Source organism: Bombyx mori, chromosome 9, assembly GCF_030269925.1.
Source record: "Bombyx mori chromosome 9, ASM3026992v2".
Taxonomy (NCBI): domain Eukaryota; kingdom Metazoa; phylum Arthropoda; class Insecta; order Lepidoptera; family Bombycidae; genus Bombyx; species Bombyx mori.
In genome coordinates, this window is record NC_085115.1 from 16,867,977 (window position 1) to 16,891,037 (window position 23,061).

Genomic DNA, 23,061 nt, shown 5'->3' on the forward strand with positions numbered 1-23,061 from the left:
TCTTTGGGGTAGCACACAACACCGATACACGCTGCCAATCGCCAATATATAAGTATTTACATTTTAAACTTATTGATAGCACTGATGTACGAGCAAGCACTCTTTTTTTATTGCTTAGATGGGTGGACGAGCTCACGACCCACCTGGTGTTAAGTGGTTACCGGAGCCAATAGACATCTACAACGTAAATGCCGTAAGAAATGGGCAGGGTGGTGGTACTAACCGTACGGATTCACAAGACGACCTACCACCAGTAATTACGCAAATTATATATTATTTTTTATTGCTCGTGTAGGCAGACGAGCATACGGCCCACCTGATGGTGAGTGGTTACCGTCGCCCATGGATGTCAGCAATGCCAGGGGCAGAGCCAAGCCGCTGCGGGTTTGATTTTTATTACAAGCTGTTATGTCTTCACTGTGGAAGTCAATCGTGAACATTTGTCAAGTATGTATTTCATTTCAAAAATTAGTACCCGCCTACGGTGTCCGAACACCGTTGCATCGTTAGATACGAATGCACTGGATGTCTTATCTTTTAGGCCACGACGACTTGAGCTGACGACTCGTAAGCACAATCTTACAATATTTTCAGAGTAATCACTAATCGTCACCTACGGCTGCATATAAGCCTCCCGCGGCTCCTGTGACCTCCGACGGTTCGTTGGTCTGTCTACCTGGTGGGGGCCTACCCAAACTAAGCCTTCCGATGCACTGTGCCTTACCTACTGCCACTTTAACCTTGCAATCATCAAGTCACGCACACATGAATAGAATTAACTTTCTCAGCACATTATTACGTGCATGTACGTGATGTAGTAAATAAAACTGAATGATATCTGGTTCTGTACTGGTGGTACTGGATGTTTCTTTGAATCTATTCCTATCAGACTAAGCTACGATTTTTTTTTCATTTGTAATAGCTTGGAGCATCCGTGCATTAAAATGTAACATACCCGGAGTAATTGTAGCGTTTGATGAGACTATAATATACACTATAAAATCCTATCCCATAAGCACGTACCTAATGGGACGTCAGAACGCTGTTGTGACCCGAAGCGGTATCCAAAGGGCATTGTGATGTCACGCTCCAACTTACAGGATGTCTCTTATACCAAGTCGCTGAATACATAGCGCCCTCTAGCGGAACCAACACGACCAATCCTCCCTGCACTACATTTAGAAGTTAAGAATACAGCTCGTCATTGGTGTCTTACTCTGAAGCTGTAATGATAGCAAACAAGATGGAAGGAAGAGACAGTGAAGTCTGTAGTGTGCAGCAACGGCAAGCTGCATCGCGCGCACTCCGGTGTCACATCGAGTGTAGGCGGGCTGCGAGGTGCACGCGCCGGTGCATCGCTCGGGTTAAGCAATATGTTCTAATTAATAATATTTGGTGGTTTCTAGTAGTAGCCGTTGTGACTATACTGAGACCTTAGAACTATATCTCAAGGTGTGTGGCGCATTTACGTTGTAGATGTCTATGGGCTCCAGTAACCACTTAACATCAGGTGGGCTGTGAGCTTGTCCACACATCTAAGCAATAAAAAAAAAAAAAAAAAAATAAAAAAAAATATTGTAGCGCCTCCCTCTTCTTGTTCGTCTTGTTATTGCTTTGTTTCATACTTATACGATCAATATATAACATAAAAAGTGCTTGTTAATTATAAACAGTATGGTTAACTTAAAACTCTGTTCTATCTTTTTTCGAACTTTCTCAGGGGCCTACGCTCTACGGGGCCACCCGTAGCCTTCATAGAAAGGAAGGACGCCTCCTACAGGGGTCGGAGCCAAAAGAAAGCCCTTCTCGGGCTCCCGGCTTGACGGCGACGACTTGGTGTGGAAAGTTTAGTTGGAGGGGTTCCTATTGCGACTTCCTCGGGTCGAACTAATCAACGTATTGCGTATTGCAGACCGACGTGCTACTCCGTGCTACTTGCTAGAAAAAGCAATATTAACACATCGTAGCAGCCGCTACGCTGTAGCACCGCAGCGCTAATTTTTTTTTTCTTTCAATTGACTACTATCCGACAGATAATAATTTTATTGAAATTAATTCACGACACTCACAATTTTAATTATACTCGAGAAAAACCATTAATGGATAGTGCGCGAGATGGCACGGGGCCTACCACCGCCCTGCTAATTTCTAACGCGAAGCAGTGAAGCGTTCCGGTTCGAAGTTTGTGACAGCCGTCATACTAACACATTGAGACTTGGATTTCAGTTCTCCAGCTGGGTGGCGGTTGAGGCAGCCCTCATGTCGTGATAATATTTATGTGCTCCGGTAACCACTTAACAACAAATACGCTATGAGCTTCAATCACTGTGCCATAAATTAATATAAATACCTTATATTATTTAAAAAATTTCATCGTGCATCGAGTGGTCCACATTTTAGATTAGACACGACCTTCAGTAATGAAGAGACCGACTCAGAAGAAGATTTTCAAATTAGTATTACATTCTAATACAAACTGTACAGTGTACAGTGTGAGACATGCGAGATTATTTTAGGAGCCCATAGACATCTACAACGTACATGCGCCACCCACCTTGAGATATAAGTTCTAAGGTCACAGTATCACAGAAAATGGCAGGCTGGTGTTACCTACCCGCGCGGACTCACAAGAGGTTCTACCACCAGTAATTACGCAAATTATAATTTTGCGGGTTTGATTTTTATTTCACGATGTTATGCACGATATTACACGATGCAGGTGGCAGCGGATCGGCCGCACTGGAGATCGACTGGAGAGAGATCTACGTTCAGCAGAGGACAGCGGACAGGCTGAGATGACATCATGATTAATTTTGTTTAATATTTTTGGAGTTTACTCCTTTAGAATCGATTTACATATATAGGCCCGGGGTATGAAAATTATGGGGACCAAAATCGTACTAGCATGTCACACGAAATGCGTTATGCGCCTGATTGCGCATGTCACACGAAATGCGTTATCGCAGGTGACGCCGGGCTGCTGCGCCGGCAGTCCGCCACAAAGCCTCGTACTGATCGCGCGTTTCTCTCATTATTGTATTTTCATATATTTGTTAGTCGTTTGTTTTGTGTCTCGTTAATTTGTTAATAATCTGTAGTGTATCGTGTTGTCGTAATATAGAACTATTTCTCGTATTGTTTCGTTTAATTTTTTATATCCAGTAAACTCCAGTCGTGCGTCGGAGCGGACACACACACTTTTTATTATTCCGTTATTAACCTTTTTATTACATTTTTTTCAAAATTTCGCATTTATATCATTGTTAGCCATCGTGGATGACTATGATGTTTATTTTCTCCTTATATTTCATGGATAAATTGGTAAAAATACTTAACATGTGCTTCAGCGTGTCCTCATGGAGTTGAGAGCACAGCCGCCACAAGTTTAGCTTGTAGCTTGAAGTGTCATGTTGACTTGCAATCAGACACATCGATGTATAACAGTCTTGTGAATCTTAAGACTTCTGGAAGGCTTTGCAGAAGATGGAACGAATTGTTTGAAATCAGCAGAAGAAAATGATCCTTAAAAAATACTTAAAGTGTTAAAAAATACTTGAGCAGCTTCCTTAACGAGAATCCGCTTTTTTATTTTATATCAATCAGCCCACCTATTGATGACCTTGAAAACTAACTTTTTAAATTATCTCATTAATAAAACACAAGGTCGTAACTGTCGCAAACAAGTACAGAGCTGTGGTTCACTCACTAAACGTAGCTTCCCGTTTCATAAATACACAAACGACGCACTCCCTCCCGTACTGAATACAATATGTTATAATGTTGCTTTTATAGCTTACATCATCGCCGGCATTGAGCTGGTTGACAAATTACTTGAACGCGTTAGTACAGTGAAAAGCTTGCCGCGGTTGTTGCGTCGTAGTGTCGAGAGAGACGCGGACATCGCGACGCCGGCTACATCCGGACAGCCACTGCACCGACTCTACATCGCCACGACACGGTGACAATGACAGCGAGTATGAATGTACTGACTGCCACTGTCACCTGCGCTGGGATCACGTACTGATCCTCCTGCTGTTTAGTCGTGATTTAAATCTTTGTTCATGTATCTAGTTGTATATACATGTTGTCATTGTTGCATTGTAACACAGGTTACGGCAATAAAGAATTGTTTACGTGAAAGCTACCGGTTCTGCACTGTATGTTCGGAAGCGACTGGGGTCGTTGGACGCGGTGAGGGTTCACGGTCCTCCCACATCTCACACTCACTCTACAGACATACGATAATACTTTAATTGTTAGTTTTAGTTACCATTCAGCCTTCACAAGTGGATTCCGCTATTCTATCCGTACATACAGAACCATTCGCAGCTTCGGTTCGCGCTGCCGGTCGTAACGCGTAACGCGCGTCTATCTGCCTCGGCAGCATCAGTTTCCGCTTCATTTCATTTCCTTAAGTTTGCGTCGAAATTGATAACTTTCCTCACAATCATCTGCTACTTTGGACCTAGCAACCAGCAAACTGCGAGCCATAACTAATAATGTAGATAAGTAGAGCTCGGAATGAAAATTAGTATTGGAAGTTGCGGTCAACGACTTCTCTTCTAATCTTCTGTCGAACTCACCGGCCTTCGTATCACCGTAGATGGGTAATTCATCTCACAGCCTGATATTGTGTGATTTGTTGTTGCCTATGAGCTCTTGAACGTGAATGCTGCTCAGACTTGATTCTTAGATCAATGTTTCAGTAATTCAGTAACAGAAGAGCGGCGCGGTGCCCCCGATACTACAACCGCAGCAGTCACGGGCTCGGCGAGGAGACTAAACCAGCATGTTTTGAAATTATTTCACAATTGTAATAGCATGCTGTGAAATGGAGAGAGATCTCATAATCATACACATCTGCACCGAGCTGGACTCGTGTGTGTTCGCGTGCGTGCCGTCCTGGTTCCATACCAGACACCTTAATTTTTTTTATTCTTTCAAGTATATGACCTATTAACAATTTTTTTTGTAGGAATTGCTCCTCATCTTACAACGTTTATCGCTCAGAGATACAGTGGCGCACATCTATATTAATGTCAAAATAATAATAATAATAATAATAAAATAATAAGAATCAATTTGTTGTGTTCATTTTTATTGTAATCTTTATTGCGCAAAAGCTAGTATAAAGTGGATGCCGGATGTGGAATCCAGAGATATCGATTGTACTGGATCACAGCTACCCCACCCTTCATATCGGAACACATTACTATACGGAGAGTATTGGTACCTATCTAGCCTGGCGGCCTCACAAGCTCTATATGACGATCAGAGCTTCGGTTGAAGCGATGTCGATCCGAGATGAAATCCGCGACGGCTTCCATTGCCACAGCGCCATCTCCGCGAACTCAACAATAGGTATGGCTTTATGAGTAAGTCGAGTGGAACACGTCACGCACCAAGTCCACTAGTAGATCAGTCACTCATCAGAAAATCTGCGAACGATATTGTTCGGTTGCCAAAAATGAAGCGTGAGGTGGCGTATGGCGGCGGCCGAGTGCGTTGTGTTTCACTCGACTGAGATCGTAACGCAGCGCGGATGTGGGTCAGGGGCGTGTCGCGGGTCTCGGCGGGGCGGGGGATGCGCGCCCGGGGCGGGCGGGGGGCCTTCCGCGTGCCACTCTATCTGTGAACTGTGCTCAATGCTCAAACAAAAACACGTCTAATGATAACATTGATAACACAGTTTCGCGCACTCACCTATGCTGTAACAACCGAACCGTAGGTGTAGCATCGAAAATACCACCAATAATGTCAGCAATATGTAGTTTAATGAACATACAAATGAGCCACAATGAGCTACAAAATATGTAAAAGAATATTTGTGAATCACAAACCTGGTTTGGTAAGGCACTGCTCCGGAAACAGTACTTATATCAATTGCTGAATGTGTCGCTCATCGCTCACGGCGGTAATGGGTCGGTAACGGGAGAGCCGCACCACACAGTGCCGAGTGACCGGCGGCAGCGAAGACATCTGCAGGGAACAGTTACATTATGTAACTGGAACAAACCCTCGACTCTACATGGTAATTGCTTTAGAGTTTAATCACAATATGGTAGCGAGCTTGAAGTTCCCGTAACTGTTTACATTGTATTGTTGTATTAAATAAATAAATATAATTAAATTTAATGAATGCAAACTGTAAAGTAATCTTAAGTGGTTAGTTTGCAGTGTATCTGCGCTGTGGCCTGCACGACTTCGATTGCCAACACGGCGGCCAACACGCAGGAGACTCGCTGCAGAGATCTATGTCAAGGACTCACATCACCCATGGAACCGGGACATCGTTCTGAAACATGGAACAGTACAACATTTTGTTCTTAGGAATAACGACTATCCATATACAAACACCAATCAAAAATAGCCACGAGATCAATGATGCCTACGCTTTGAGTGCTCCGTAGTCATACCCAATCCCAAAAATACTTTGGGTCAGCCACAGCCCTGCGTCTTCCTTAGATATCATGACTGAAATGATGGAGAGTGTTTTCTTGCCTTGAGTCGGGAGTTGTTGAGATATTTTGTTGTAAATTCGTAGATGCGTGCCTTGTCTAATGATGTTCAAGTTTCTGAAAATCAATTACGAGCGATACATACTTAAAATCATGAAAATGTTTACGCAATCTTCACTCTTTTGTGTATTTAAGTAAGAAAGCACTTTGTTGCTACATAGTTTATGACGTCGTCATGTTGCAGGTCTGCTCGCGTGTTACAGACCAACAAGCGACACAACGGGCACGATAAGGTGAAGGAGCCGAGCTCGAGGGGGCCGAGGGGGCTGGGGGGTTGGGAGGCGGGGGAGCAGGCAGGATCCGGCCACTGTTACGGCACTGCACATTACCGGCGCTCCTTATCGAAACTTATCGAAAGAGGCACCTCACTAAACACACTCACCGTCTTCTATGAAACCTTCTATATCATACAATATCCGTAACCGTATCTTAAATATAATACATACTTTATACGGGTTTATTCAGCAGCTATATCAGCTTAATACATTTACTACGGCCGGGCGAGCATCACATTCTAAAGATATTACACGTTATGAGATATTCTCGAATCGAGATCTGCGACTGTGTGCTAGTCTGTCTAATCAAATAATTAAATAATCAGTATGTTGTAGTTGGTATAATTTTTCGTACGTGTTTTTGTAGCAGAACAGAGTTCTCAGAATGTCTCGTGATTTAATAACCAGCTCTGTCTACAAATATATAGAAGTACGTAGATAGGTTCGATGCTATCGAAGTGATTGCATTACCGGAGATCGGATGAAGAATGCGGCCGAGCCGTAATGAACCGTCACCGGCCCGGTTCCGACGCGGCACCGAGACGGCTATAAAGACTTCCATTCCAACTCAACTATTCCTTCAAGATTTTACTTCGTTCCGCTAATTGGTTTCCAGTTGAATATCAAACTGCATCAAAGCTCGGCGGCGGGGTGACGGCGGTCCGACGTAGTTCTAAACTATTGTACAAGCGCGCTCCGCTGACTCGCTCGCGCACGACGCTTGTATACTATAAGTAACGCAGTATAATAGTGAGTTTAGTAATGAAGCCATGTGTATGGTGTTTATCTGTTTTTTAATTCCTAGTATTAAGAAATTATGATGACGTTCTTGTTTCGTGAACGTAAATCATCAAAGCTTCCCTTGTATGAAACAGTCCTATCGCCAAATTCGAATAGTAACCGAAAGTAGTTCATTTGTTTGATGGATTAGGGAGAGATTAGATTCTTTCCACCTACTCGCTGGTAGCCTGGAGGCTATTCCAGCTATATACGTCCGGACGGGTAGCTCAACCTGAGAGCATTTGGTAACACTAGCCCTAGCAAGAGCAGTGCTTCGCAGAATCTACCACCGGATCAGAATCCTGACCCAATGAGAAGATCCGGCGAGAAACTCAGTTTGTTGTGTCTACGAGCTAGTTTGCAGGTCGAGCTCTGCGTCATAATCATCCAGATCGAAGAGGACGACGATCGGTGCTTAAGGGACCTAAAAGCATCGAGAGTGGATCCGGCGATCCGACAAGACATGTTTCGGGCGAGGGCGGCTTTGGGTTCCCGTCACCTGGGTCGGATAGGTAATTAGCAGCGGCCATGTTAAGAGGATTATTGTGCCGCGCCTCTTTGTCGAAGTAGCGTTGTGACGCTATCTTCAGATACATGCGTACATACTTAAGTATCAGTTCTAAATTTAAATCGTCGTGAAGGTCCAGATTCCTCATGTACTACGGGCTCCAATGGCTATCCTGCAGAAACGGTACCGGATGACCTGGAGAAAGTAAGTAGTGCCCAATGTTTGATGTCGGATTGACATTCTACATAACACACTTATTATGAAATAACTGTTTCATTTCTCACATCTCAATGGAGACCTTGGCACTTAAACCTTTTCCAATATATTAATTTTGCTATGAATTATCGCTTCGAGAAACTAAAGATAGTTATTTTTATTATCCGAAACTGATTCGTATTACTATACATTAACATCAATTTGAAACCAAGTAGAAGTACAGAACACACCATCAGGATTCAAATTACGCATCCATCTGTCCAGGAGTCGGGAGAGACTTGCAGCGCTGAAACACAGCTCCAATTTAGTTGCACGTGACGCGGTGCACGTTCATGTTTATTAACACACTATTTACTGTTGATGGGGCGAAAGGCCGCACGGGCAGGTACCGTCACCTTCGATATTTATGTCATGAAGCAGTCCATCGTTCAGATAGACTTGAACGCTTGTGACAGTCATTACACTATGCAATTGAGGGTTCAGTGACCATTTAAGATCAAGTCGATTGTGAGCTCGTTCACCCTTGTACGCAGAAAACAGGAAGGTATTCGATGTGGGATCGAAAATTGTCGTGACAGAAGCGCTTAGGTGAGGCTCACGAGCGGCGACGTGCAAGCTGTGAGCCGCCGACGGGCGAGGGTGTGTGCGGGCGGCGGGGGAGGCGGGGCGGGGCGGGGCGGGAAGGGAGCTGCCTCGACCGCCGCGCCGCGCGTCACTCTCGCGAGCGTCGCGGCCGCGGAACGACACGTGGCGGGCACTCCGCACGGGCGACGAGCTCGCGGTCATTTTCAGTTCAATCCACGTGTGATCTGTGTCGCCGATATTAAACTATTCACGTGAACCATTACTATTGTCTCCGCAAACTTTATGCAGTTGTTATATTTATTATAGTGATCAGCACAAAATTAAAAGATTATCAATAAAACAAAAGGAGGTACTTAATATAGTGTGGCTAGAAGCCGACGGAGAGTCGCATGAGTTGTGGCCGACGAGCCATGGTGGCTGACAAATAAATTGACGACCTTCCTAGTGAGTGTATTCGTGATCAGTGAATCTATTCGCTTCTTGTTCATTTCGTTTAGTTTCTGCTTTAAGTACTTGTAACTGGATCCATTCAATATCTTCCTGGCTTCATGTCACAGTACTACACATTTACCCCATATAAGCCTTTTCTTTAATTCTTGATTTCTAATTTGATTTCATGAATGTTCAAATAAGCGAAAGAAATTATGAAAACCAAGGAAATTATTTAGTTGAACCTAACACTAGAACCTAAAGGTGAATTTGAACCGCATACAGCAGGGATCCTCATCGACATCTCATCCTTTACCACTGCCTCCCCTAAATATTAGACAAATAATGTGTATATGATGCTAAGTTCCTTCGTAATGGTTAATTTCTCTGCAAAATCAATTAGTGTCAGAAGAAGTGTTAACTGCTGATCTAAATCTCGCGACAACCGAATTAGATTATTTAGGGACCTGTATGTCGTCTTTTGTCTTGAGAAGAGCTATCAGATCAGCGAATCAAACTTATATACTCAGGATCTGCTCTCCGACCATCCTACAGCCATAATCAGAACTTGTTTAATTATTAGGCACTAATTCAATATGTTTTCTTCTGACTTTTCATTTTATCAACACTAAATTTTATACATTCTTAATCGTACGATAATGACATCATATCTTCTGAATTTCGTACAATTCACACAATATGTTTGTATATGTAATCTAATGAAAGTCGTGCGTACCCATCGCTCAACGCGGTCGTGTAGAATTATTACTGATCTAAGCAATTTCCGATATTATGAATAAGCATAGATTATGCTCGGATTTTCTAGTGTTAAGTTTTATCTACATTAAAATGCACACAAGTTCAGCATTAAGCCACCGCTTCGACACAACACGGGTGACGCCGCAAGGGGCGCCTTAAGCGACGTCCCATTTGGTCGATTCACGTTACACACTGTACTTACTACTTACTACTAAAACAGAATTATGTGTTCGTGTCATTGCTCAGTTCGTATTTTGATTGCAAACTTTACTTTCTGGATGTATGTAGTAAAATGTTCGGATCTTTTCTCTACTTAAATAATTTACCCGCATAATTGTATGTAATATTTAGTAGAGCTATCAATCGTACTTTACTGATATAACACTGGTTTGCGTGTATCTTGTCTGTGTGTGTTTGTTATTGTAGGTATCGCACGTGTCAAGTAGTGTGTCGTGGGTGCTTGTGCTAGTGCATCGTGCCGAGGGCCATGTTTATACGAGTATAATGTTTCTCCATCGTTCGCATCTGAGCGGTACATATAATATTTGGAGCGGCAGCCACCTACACTGCTACCGTTTAGAACCAGCAACCACGACGTCCTCAGGAGTGTCTGTCTCTTGTTACACGTCAACGAGAACAATAAAACATTCACTGGTCTCGCAGACCCTCACAGATCCTCATATGTTATACAAATCTTGAATTAACTTGACAAAGTAAACCTTATTTGAATACAGGTGTAATGAAGTCATATATTCTTGTCAATCGTGTCACTCTTGACAGAGTGGTCGTGATCGTCATGTAGTGTTGGAAGGGGCAGACTTGATGCGTTTCACGATGTACCGCCATCTCTCCCTGTTCAAGGCCATTCTGCTGCACTCATTTAGGGGTCCTCCCACTGCAGTTTTAATTTGGTCGGTCCAACGCACTGGTGGCCTCCCGCGCGGTCTTGTACCATCAACGCTTCCCTGTACAACGAGGCGTTCTATGGACCGGCCATCTCGTCGCGAAACGTGTCCGAAGAAATCCACCATTCGAGACTGTACTATAGCAAATAGACGCTGCTTGATATATATTTATATGTAATGAGAGCTCAACTCATACCTGACCATCGAATCGGTTCTGAAATAATAGGGTTTTATTCTCATAATATGATGTTATTGCTGGTCCCTGTTAGTTAGCAAGATGCAATCTATGTGTGTGTCGGTCTCCAGAAGCGTGACTAGAAGGAGGCGTTCCTCAGTTGACCAGAGCTGAAGAGTGGCTGTCGTTTGGCTCCATGCTTAATCAGCTTCATTATGCTTGGTCTCTTTTAGCGAGCCCCGCACGCTGTAAATGCCTTAAGCGGCGGAACTTCGGTTCTCTCTTTTTGTACCGTATGTACTACTGGGAATGCTCTGAGGATTTGTTCGAAATGACCCCGCTATTTTGTTTGTGCCGTTGCACCGGTCTTCTCCAAAACATCGTCATACACGCTATCTGAACCTACTGCCTTCATCTACAGTACGCTGCCAGACGCAGCGGCGGTGGGGCGTTCTGCGACCGCTATGACGTGACCTTCTTCAAACAAGGCTTGACGTGAGTTCTCACTTGTAGGCAGCGTCTTGTCTCGACTCCTGGGAATACTAAAGTCCCTGAGCTTCGATGACTACTTACTATCAGGTGGACTGTTCATTTGTCTCCATACAAGCGTAATAAAAATTCGGGAATCCCTAAAACTTCCACGAGATTGGAGCTGTGGATGCTCCCATGATGGAAGTGCCTAATTGAATCGAAAATGGGCCACAACATGAGTATTCTTTATAGAATACTCACGTTGTGGCCCATTTTCGACTCAATATTATAGAATACTTTATAGAATAGATAGGTTCCGTTGTCCCTCATGGGAATCCTCTCTGAACGAACCTCATATTTTCTGAAATACTGTTTGCTCACCGCATTGACTGCGCAACGTTCTTGTTGTGTTGTTGTCGAAATGGAGAAGAAACGATGGTTTCCGTGTGACCATCGCACATACACATGCAAAGTGTATTCGAAAGCACCTAAAGTACCTGACATGTTAAACTTTGCGATTTGATATTGATTGTCTCCAATGAACAACATGATTCAACACCAGTACACCCATCAGATATCCCTGACACAGCATTAGAAGTCTGGACCTCCTTACGTAATATTGTTTTCGGTCCGACCCTCTTCTCTCGAAATAAACTTTTCAATGAAATTGGTTTGTATTCATTTATTTTAGAGAAATTTAGGTGAATCCGAGCATCAAGTTCAATTAATTTAGTGACGCTTTTCCCACGCACCACCCAACAATGAGTGCAGACAGCGGCTTAACTGCGCCCATGGACTGCGATAACAATTACAGCCGTGTGCGCCGCACGATAGTCTGTAATGGGTGGTAGAAAAAAAATCTGTAAATAAATATTTTAGCTAAGGAAACTGTTTGTTGTTGTTGGCTTCGAAAAAATAAGTGACTCAATGATGATGCCTAAAATAAATAAGTTCTAATTATTAAACTTCGTAACTTTAATAATTCCACATTTGACAGACTGGACGGCACGCTAATAACTGCCCCTGACTGCCCCTGTTATCGACTGTCTCTCGGTCAAGGTTCGATTTCCACATCGGGCAAATATTCGTGTGACGAACAGGTTTCCTCGCTCCGTGTCTGGGTATCTAATATCCGTATACTTATGTATTTATAACATATACGAGTATGTATATCAGTTCCTGATTCCGTTAGTACAGGGAATCCTGGTTTGGGAGCGTGTGTGGTCCGCGTGGTGTTGTCCCCGATTATTTATTAAGTATCCATTGAAGTGTTGAAATTCGTATGAATTTTACTTTTATGCAACAATAAACCACAAAATTCTGTTATGAACAAAAGAAGTTGGTTGATGGGTGGCCAATAGCCTTAATGAAATCAGAACTTCTGATAGTGAAATTACTTACTACTCTGTCAAGAAAGTTCCCGGAAAAGATCAACAATACAGAAAATGGTAGTTATTCATCCAAATTTATTTGATCACCTTCAAAGTATACTCCTTCGGAAAAGACAACCTTATGCCAACGAATAACCCATCATCAAAACATTTTTTAAACTCTTGTTCTTGAATTGATTTCAGTTCTCACCGCGAATTTTCCTTTATGTCTCCTACCGATTGAAAACCGGTGTTACGAAGTGGTAATTTGAGTTAAGGAGAAAGAAATAAGTCGGCTGAGGCCATATTTTTTGAATAAGGTGGTATTTGTTGAGTTTTTGTACAAAAATTCGTTCACAGTGGTGGCCTTGAGCGAAGGAGCATTATTGTGGTGAACCTAAAGGACGTAGGTCCACGTCTCGAGAAAGCGACACGGACCTTTGCCTGTACGGGGCTGCTCTGTTCGCCAGACAAGCGGCGCCTCGGACAAGCTTGTAGACCAACATGTTTCTGATGCACAGCTCAACGCAGTTTACTTGAATACATGATCTTGCTCCTCTTTTTCAAAATTAGCATCGACTTTATCGACTGCTAGGGGAATAGGTCGACCAATTCTTTGCTAATCTTACCATCACTGCGTTAAATCAACAAAATGCATATTTTTTCCTTTTCCGTACAAAATATCAAAATGTATTGCATTTCTTCGTTATATACATACATTTTGTTAATTAAAGATTAATTAATTGTCAAGTCGTTTAATTAAAGATTCTCGTGGATACGGAAGTCGGCTTGCCGAAAACAATCTATTGCAAGTAGCGTAGATTTAATGGGACACGTCTGTCTAGTTATATTTTTTATTTTATTACTATTTTAGTTAGACGAACTGATGAATTAATCGTAGCCCTGAATATGAGTATGGATTTGAAACCGTAAGATAGGTTTCTTAGTAGAGATTATTGAAATATAGTGTGAGCGAATCATTTTTTTAAACAAACAATTACAACGTGTTCACGACTAAACCCGTTTATTAATTTATGTAATTATTCGTATCTGCCAGCCAGTCTCGTGCTCATCATACGAGACTTTTGTCAACCCGTTCGTTCCGGTATCGAGTAGAGGGATTTCGCTGTCTTCTGTGATAAATCTCGACTGGAGCCTACACATAAACAATATACCCCGGCCGCTGGCGACTCGGTTAGCCCGTTCCTTTCCTTTTGATGTCGTTCATGTATAGTAAACTCCAGATCGCGGAAACCAATTTAGCACAATGATTCCAAGAAGTGGCGCATCGGAATTAACCTCACGAAAAGTACAGCCGTCCTCTTCAAAAAGTGATCGTGATCGATGACCTCCCGACACCACTGCTAATATTTCGTCTTGAATTAGCACATTTGCTGCCGACGAAATGATATAAAATTATTAGCCAGAAACCAATTATTTTTATAGCGTATATTGATTAAGTATATATATATGTTTAAAAATATGGATGAAAGTATGTTGATAATATTATTATTTTAATAAAAAAACACCTTTTTCGGATCCGAGTGGTCGGCACATAGCACGCCAAATGCCGGACACTCGGATCCGAAAAAGGTGTTTTCTCGGATCCGAGTACAATCAAAAGTATCAAAAACATCATAATTATAAGTTTAAGTTTAAAATATAACACGCACTTAATGGTTATTTATTTAAGAAGGCATAAATGTCTTAAATCTAAGCCAAGCAATGATATAATCATAATTATCAATACAATCAAACGTATAAAAATCAAAATTATAAGTTTAATTAAAACACTGAAGGTGATTTCTTCACAGAAAAGTTAAAACAAAATTTTTCGTCGTCTTTGCGGCAGATGACCTTGAAAACTGAGCTGATGGTCCACGGCTGAGCGTTTTCAGTTTCAGTCTTGTATCAAAGATACTGTCATCACTGCCGCAACTAGATTCCTCTGAACTTGAAGACAACTGCTCCTCCTGAGCTCGTTGCGAACACACTTCTTCATCACTAAATCCTTCAGAACCTTGCGAGTCTTCTCTCAACCAACGTTTTTTTCTACTACTAGGTGTTGATGTTTTCGATCTATTTTTACTTCTAGATGGCCCAGCCCTACTATCCATTTTGATCTAACAATACCTTTGATATGGTCGTGTGTACCAGTCGCTATTAAACTGTAAATATAAAACCAATACGCGTTTTCGTAAGTCGAATGTATTGGCAGAGTGGTCACGCAAACGAACATACACTCGCCACAGTCGCCGGCGGTTACTGACAACTACAAAATTCACTTGCTGCTCACTCGTATCCGAGTGGGCGGCACCGCTAATAGGGCCCCTCCCCACTCGGATACGAGTGGTAAGCACTCAATGTGTTAGGCGTGAAAACTCTATTCCTGCCATCAAACTCTTTGGCAGTTGCACGCGGTGGGCCTCGAAGGCCAAGTACCTGGTCATCATCCTCGAGGATCCTGACATTCGGTCTCCACATCAAGTCAGTACGTGAACGAGTCGCGTTCCTACTCGGTTGGCTCTACCCCATGGTCTGCAAGCGAAGTAAATTGTCCCTTTATAACAAGGTCACACTCTACAAAACTTACATGTGTTCCGTCATGATCTGTGCAAGTTTAATATTTGCTGGCGCGACCCGTATCCACACAAACTCTGTCCAGGTCATTCAATCCCATCGTGATTCCGATCCAGTGGTAGATTCTGCGAAGTGCTAGGGCTAGTATTAGCAAATTCTCTCGGGTTGAGCCCGTGAGCTTACCTACCCGTCCGCATGAACCTTTTATTTATTTATTGCTTAGATTATTAGCTTAAGGGGTGGAGCTCACAGCCCACCTGGTGTTAAGTGATTACCGGAGCTCATAGACACAACCCGGTCGGCGGTGTATCGCGTTCCGACCCGGCAGGCTGGTTCTGGCCCCAGGGACCCGGTCGGGGTGTCCCGGAACACCAGCGGCATCGCCCGGGTGGCCTGGTATCTCCGCCGTACCGCGGAGACCGGCGTCGTTGGTCGTCGACTATCGCCTCGACAACCCGTCGGTCGGGCGTCCTCGGGTTGGCGCTGCGTCTCTGGTTGCAGTGTTGACCGCGGGAACCCCCCTACTATGACCAGATTCTGACCCCGGACATAGATCGGACGTCGGGTGTAAGAGTGTAGGAGAGTCGCTTAGTGCGGTAGGGCCCGAAAATTCCTTGGGCCTGCGGTCTGCCCCCAACACTTGCAGATCGTCAAATCCCACATAACCCGCGCGCCCCCTAGGTGCGGCAACCTCGTAGAAGGCTTGGACTCGGCACGAGAAAAAAAAGTCCCTAGATCCATACGTCTTGAACGTAAATGCACCACCCACCTTGAGATATGAGCTCTAGGGTCTCAGTATAGTTACAACGGCTGCCCCACCCTTCAAACTAAAACGCATTAGCGCTTCATGGCAGAAATAGGCAGCGTGGTGGTATGTAGCTGTGCGGACTCACAAGATCCTGTCACCAGTTTATATAACTATAAACTGGTGACAGGATCTTCCAGTCACCAGTTATATAAACTGGTGACATATTATAGTTTTATATTATAGTTTATTATAGTTATACGCATATTATAGTTTTGCCGGGAACAAACCTGGGATAGCCCCTTAGGCTACTAGCGAATAGGCAGGGAAAAATTTACAATAATTTTGTCAGATGGGCCTATAAGTTGAGTTGGCTATTTAGCCTTTTTTTCACTATGTTTATTTTTTTCTGTTTTGTTACAGTATGCACATATACTTTTTACTACATTAACTGCACAAACGAGTACATACATACATACAAAGTGTGCGGTGCCCATGTGCGGTACAACCGTGCACGGTACGAGTGTATGTCGCGTGTGTGATGCTGTGGTAGAGCAGTGTGGCGGCGATGTGTGGGTGCAGTGAGAGAGAGGCGGCGTGCTGAGGGCGCGGCGGGGGGGAAGAGCGCGGGCAGGGCGGGAACGCGCCATGCGCTGACGCCATGCCGCGCCCGATATGCCGCGCCGCGCCCCGCCTCTCGCGGCACCGCTGCTGCTGCTGCTCGCGCTTGCAGGTATACCCACGCGGTGACGTCATCCTGGGCTCGCGTCCCGGCCTCGTTGCGGTACTAACACGCGCACTGTCGCACGCAGGGTGCGCCGGCAACCCGGACGCCAAGCGGCTCTACGACGACCTGCTTAGCAACTACAACAAGCTGGTGCGACCCGTGCTCAACGTCAGCGACGCGCTCACCGTGCGTATCAAGCTCAAGCTCAGTCAGCTCATCGACGTGGTACGACCATCTCACCCCACACAGTGCACGTACATACACCGCACACAACTGCATAATAATCATTAGCACTATTCTACTACGATTCTTTCCTGCATTCAGTTTATGTATTATATTGCATCAAGCCTCGATTAGAGTGCTCACCGGAACTCAAAGACAGCAGAATGTGAGTACCGCCGCCAGCGTCAAGACACGCTCCCACACAACCCTTCACGGGGCGCCTTGTCACTAGTCTCGGACGTTCTCAGGACACTTTGATATGTGTTTCTGACTGTGCACGGACCGCTTTAATGATACTTATAATTGATAATGAAGACATCGAAAATATATTTCATTGTAATTGTTCCAGAACCTCAAGAATCAAATTATGACAACGAATTTATGGGTGGAACAGGTGAGGACTCACAGTCAGAACCTTAGCAATGGTGCACACTGCACTGTGACGGGAGTACCACTACCTGAATGACGAGTATTGAAGTGAATGTGATAATAATTAATTTAAACCAGGGAGGGCCCTTCTACTTCGTATTACTTTTGTTGAGGCCTTAACATGATTATTGGCCTTTTGTGAACGAAACTGTTATTATAACACTGGAATGGTTGGCCGCCGAGCCAGATGCCGGTGGAAAGTCGAATTACTGTTTGTCGTTTCTGAGAACCTTTTCAGTATTGATATTTTTAATTAGTTTTTTACGTAATCAACGTTTGGAACAAATGTCTGTCATAAATTATTATTATTGTAGTGTGGTGTTTTCAGACTTGGTATGACTACAAGCTGTCGTGGGAGCCGCGCGAGTACGGCGGCGTCGAGATGCTGCATGTGCCCTCGGACCACATCTGGAGGCCGGACATCGTGCTCTACAACAAGTAACCGTTCTGTTCAGTATAATATTGCAGTATTGCATTGCACTACTCGGTCACTAATGCTGTGTTGTGGTGATGCTCAGCGCGGACGGGAACTTCGAGGTGACGCTGGCGACGAAGGCGACGCTCAACTACACGGGGCGCGTGGAGTGGCGCCCGCCCGCCATCTACAAGTCCTCCTGCGAGATCGACGTCGAGTACTTCCCCTTCGATCAGCAGACGTGCGTCATGAAGTTTGGTTCATGGACCTATGACGGATTCCAGGTAATCTTATATATAATATTTAGTTCTGTACTTTTAAAAAGCATTCAATTTACTTTTGTTTTTTAAAAAGACAAGTCATTTGTTTCCGTCGTGTCGGAATGTGTTTTTAAAAATGGATAAAAAAGAAGTTTGCGGGTAGTAAAGTATCTCTGCTTGAAAATGTTCACTGCGGAGTTGGTAAAGCAAGCGTTGAAAGCAACAATAGGGGTTCATGTGCTTCGTTAGGTTAGTAGTGCGTAAAAAAATGTTTACTTGACCCTTACAAGGCCAGATATATAATAAGCAATATTCCGTGCCTGAAGTAAACATTTCGTAAATGGTTTGCGAGCCGCGCGTGGCCCACCACTGCCTTAGACGCATCATTCCCGTAGTGAGTAACAGTCGTGATGCTATCGCCGCCCGCCGTTAAGTACCGAGCGAAATATTCTATCCACCCGAAATTGCATGAATGTTTACAAAGATTATCGAAGTGTTTGCGTTCCGATTCAAATATCATGTGGCGATCATGTGGCGGCATCGTTGTGGCGATGTTTGGGGGACAGCAGTGGACCTCTGTGGACTGAAGGATAGGATAGGATAGTGGTGACACATTTGTAGAGGCCGCCGCCCCACCGAAGTGAGCTGAATTTTAAGCATTACGATAAAGTGGACGATATTAGAGAGCAGTTTGTATGCGCAGGTGGACCTCCGTCACATAGACGAGGTGCGCGGCACCAACGTGGTGGAGCTCGGGGTGGACCTCTCCGAGTTCTATACGTCTGTTGAGTGGGACATACTCGAGGTTCCTGCCGTCCGGTAAGCTCCAACAATAGATATCATACAGCAGTACTGTGTGTTGAATGTTCGCTGGTTGCATCATTGCTCACCATTACAAAACCCTCTTCCTTCAGAAATGAAAAGTTCTACACGTGCTGCGACGAGCCCTACCTGGATATAACGTTCAATATCACGATGCGGCGAAAGACCCTGTTCTATACCGTCAACCTGATTATCCCGTGCATGGGCATCTCATTTCTGACGGTGCTGGTGTTCTATCTGCCTTCCGACAGCGGCGAGAAAGTGTCGCTCTCAATCTCCATCCTCCTCTCCTTGACTGTGTTCTTCCTGCTGCTCGCGGAGATCATCCCGCCGACGTCCCTGGTGGTGCCTCTGCTGGGCAAGTTCGTCCTCTTCACCATGATACTCGACACGTTCAGGTAACTCACTCCATCTGGTCTGTCAACTCCGTGTGAGTGGATTGCGTTCCTGCTTAACCTGTATTTTCACAATATTGTAGTATATGCGTGACGGTGGTAGTGCTGAACGTGCACTTCCGGTCCCCGCAGACGCACACGATGTCCCCGTGGGTGCGGCGCGTCTTCATTCACGTGTTGCCGCGACTGCTCGTCATGCGCCGACCACATTACCGCCTCGACCCCCACCGCAGTCGCTTGTGAGTCCCAACAACACTCATATTTTTTAATAACATTCCAATAACTCTTCGTACTTCGACTCGAAAAGTGAATTGATCACCATAGAATAAGGAGCGTGAAAGCTTTAATCATTTCAGAGTAAGCGACCGAACTGAGTCGTCGTAGTATTTTATAGGTACGCCGAGCACTGCGCCAGGTACTCGTGTGATGGGTACGTATGATGCGACTATGGCAGGGCTCTAAATCTCAAGAAGGTACCCAAAAAAAGTACATAACAAAAGTTTTGCAACGTTTCCACGATGAAGGAATAACGTGCAATGAAATTATACTTTCAATATTTATAAATTGTATAGTTTCTGGTGATAGTGCGTATTGTCAATCTACATGGTAAGATATTATGCAGATTGTTGTAGCATGGTGCAGATGACATGCGTGGGTTGTTTGCATTGCAGCGCGGGTCTTGTATCGGGCGTGGAGGCGCCGTGGGAGGAAGTGCCGCACGCGGAAGTGCCTGCCCCCCCGCGGCCCCCCCGCACCCCGGCGCCCACCTGCGCCGTCTGCGCGCCAGAGGAGGCACCCGTCCTGTGCGACACGCTGCGGCGCTGGCACCGCTGTCCCGAGCTCCACAAGGCAATCGACGGCATCAACTACATCGCGGAACAGACACGCAAGGAGGAGGAGTCCACTAGGGTCCGTCTTATTCACTCTCAATTCACAAAAGTTCCTACCGCTGTGAGCTCCTACTTTATTAGTCTATGTATTACTGGTGGTAGGACCTCTTGTGAGTCCGCACGGGTAGGTACTACCGCCCCGGTTATTTCTGCCGTGAAGCAGTAATGCGTTTCGATTTGAAAGGTGGGGCAGCCGTTGTAACTATGAGATCTTAGAACTTATATCTCAAGGTTTGTGGCGCATTTACGTTGTAGATGTCTATGAGTTCCGGTCACCACTTAACACCAGGTGAGTTGTGAGCTCGTCCACACATCTAGGCAATAAAAAAAATAATGTAATGTAGTCTGTACTTAGTGTGACGTGGGTTTGGCGCTGGTGTAGGTGAAGGAGGACTGGAAGTACGTGGCGATGGTGCTGGACCGACTGTTCCTGTGGATCTTCACGCTGGCGGTGGTGGTGGGGTCGGCGGGGATCATCTTGCAGGCGCCCACGCTGTACGATGAGCGCGCGCCGATCGACGTGCGGCTCTCGGAGATCGCGTACGCCACCGCCAAGCCGCGCCCCCCTCCGCCCCGCTGAGACCACCACTATTACGAGCAACATGCTCTGCTCACTGTATCACCTTGTAAATATTATAATTAATAATAACATAACTATAGTTTATAATACGACGAATGCCACGATCGAATCTAAGTCGAATTTTTTTTTGATAGAGACGAAATAAAACCGATTGTTTGTATTATGTGATTTTATTTCCCTTTATGTTGTACCATAAGACATCATACTTTAAGAAACAAATACATTTCACACTATCAAGTAGATGATTCGCACAACAGTTTCACAGTGACTATGGAGTGCCCGTAGCCTATTGGACATTATTTGATATACCGCTCAGTGCGCTCGTATCGAACGGTCTGACTATGGTAGGTTCAAGTTCTCAAAAATATTTATTATTACCAAAAAGATGTGCTGTGCTTGAGACTTCGACTCTAGCCGGTCCTGGAAGACTGGTGATTCTCAAGCGGGCTCACCTTGCCTTCCGCCCGGTGCAGCATCTGACCGAGCATAGAGCTCCTCTTGATGTTCCTAATAACGGCTAAGCTTACACTTGCGGTCTGATCGGCATGGAAGTGGGCCCACCGTATCCTGGTGGTACAGGTTGGAACTGCAATGCTTGGTAATTAAACAAGTCAGACTGAACGTTGCTCGACTTCTTCTTGTGCACCATCTCGCACCAGCAGTAGGTGAAGTATTTAGTAATAGTTGGTTTAGTAGTTCTGCACCAACAAGTTGGTCTCAAGCCCGTGGGTAACAAAAGTTTTCAATCGACTCCTGATACACTAAGTGTTTCGAGTTCCCTTCGTATCCGTGAGACACTCATTGCCTGAATGCGTGTAAACTGTTCAATACGTACGAAAAAGAGCTACCGGGTAGCCGAAATATGACTTCCCAAGTTAAGCAATTGTAGCGGTAGCTATCACATTCCCGATCCTGCGGACCGAATGGTAAACAGTCGACGTTGCCCAAAGCACGTCATTTCGGATCCTCCCGATCCTCTAAAGGTGAGAACCCGTCGCTTGCGATGAAGGGCTCGGCGGGTAAACTAACCCATAGACACAGCCCACTGAGTTGCTCGCCAGCTCTTCTCAGTAGGTCGCGCTTCCGATCCGGTGGTAGATTCTGCGAAGCACGGCTCTTGCTAAGGTTCGTGTCAGCAACAATGTCAGGTTTGAGTCCCGCGATCTCACCTACTCGCCCACTTATGCTGACATAGCCCCTCAAGGCTATCAGCTTAGGTAGAGAAAAAGGTAGCTTATATAAAACAAGCAACACCCAACCCCAATTATATATATTTTTTTTCTTTCTATTTTTTTAAGTCAATTTTTTTTTAGAATTGTTGTGATTTCAAACTAGATGAAACGAAAAAATAAGTCCATAGAGACACAAACACAAATGTATAGGATTCAGCCGACGAGAGAATGAGATAGAACACATTATACGTGAAGTTAAAATATCAATTCACAGAGGGCGCTACCTCATACTATAAAAGATGATTTACAATTACTTATATTTAGTTTGTTATCAACAGATGTCGCTGCACTTATGTTCAACAATTCCTAAATCGCGGTGACGAGATGTTACATAGTTTTCATAGACGTTCTCGTATTTCTCTTGCTAAATCATACTTACCTGATGTAGGGATACCGTGATCATGCAGGCGGTTCCCCAGGGTGAGGCTGCTCCATTGCACTGCGGAGCGGTTGACCCTTGTGAATATTATAATTTTAGTAAGTTTCACGTCTATCGTGACGTACACGTTTGTGACACACACACTTTTTTATTTATGTATAGTCTTAGTATGATGGCTATGGAGTGTCTAATGTTTAGTATACGTGATGACGGTTATTATTATTAATTATATAAATATGTTTTTATATTTCTTAACAAGCATAAACATTAACAGTGTAATAGAAAGGCTAAGTTTACTTTTCTGAATCGAAAATCAAGTTAGGGAGTGCAACTAGCAATGGTTTCTATATCAACAATATCATTTCAAAGGCTTTCCCATCTTGCTTTATGGCTC

At 44.4% G+C, this 23,061-nt stretch overlaps 1 protein-coding gene and 1 pseudogene across 2 annotated transcripts; both read left to right on the plus strand.

Annotated features, from left to right (window-relative positions):
- Positions 1–9,026: 9,026 nt before the first annotated feature.
- nAChRa3 (nicotinic acetylcholine receptor subunit alpha 3) lies at positions 9,027–21,216 on the plus strand. 2 transcript variants are annotated; one of them, XM_038012674.2, is made up of 11 exons: positions 9,027–9,326; positions 16,740–17,049; positions 17,129–17,268; positions 17,615–17,659; positions 18,023–18,132; positions 18,213–18,393; positions 19,073–19,188; positions 19,284–19,589; positions 19,670–19,825; positions 20,258–20,495; positions 20,859–21,216. In XM_038012674.2, exons 2-11 carry the CDS (start codon positions 16,992–16,994, stop codon positions 21,054–21,056), a joined length of 1,548 nt encoding a protein of 515 aa, XP_037868602.1. In that variant the 5' UTR covers positions 9,027–9,326; positions 16,740–16,991; the 3' UTR covers positions 21,057–21,216.
- A 1,443-nt stretch (positions 21,217–22,659) lies between these two features.
- On the plus strand, positions 22,660–22,792 carry LOC119628978 (U1 spliceosomal RNA; annotated as a pseudogene).
- Positions 22,793–23,061: the final 269 nt, after the last annotated feature.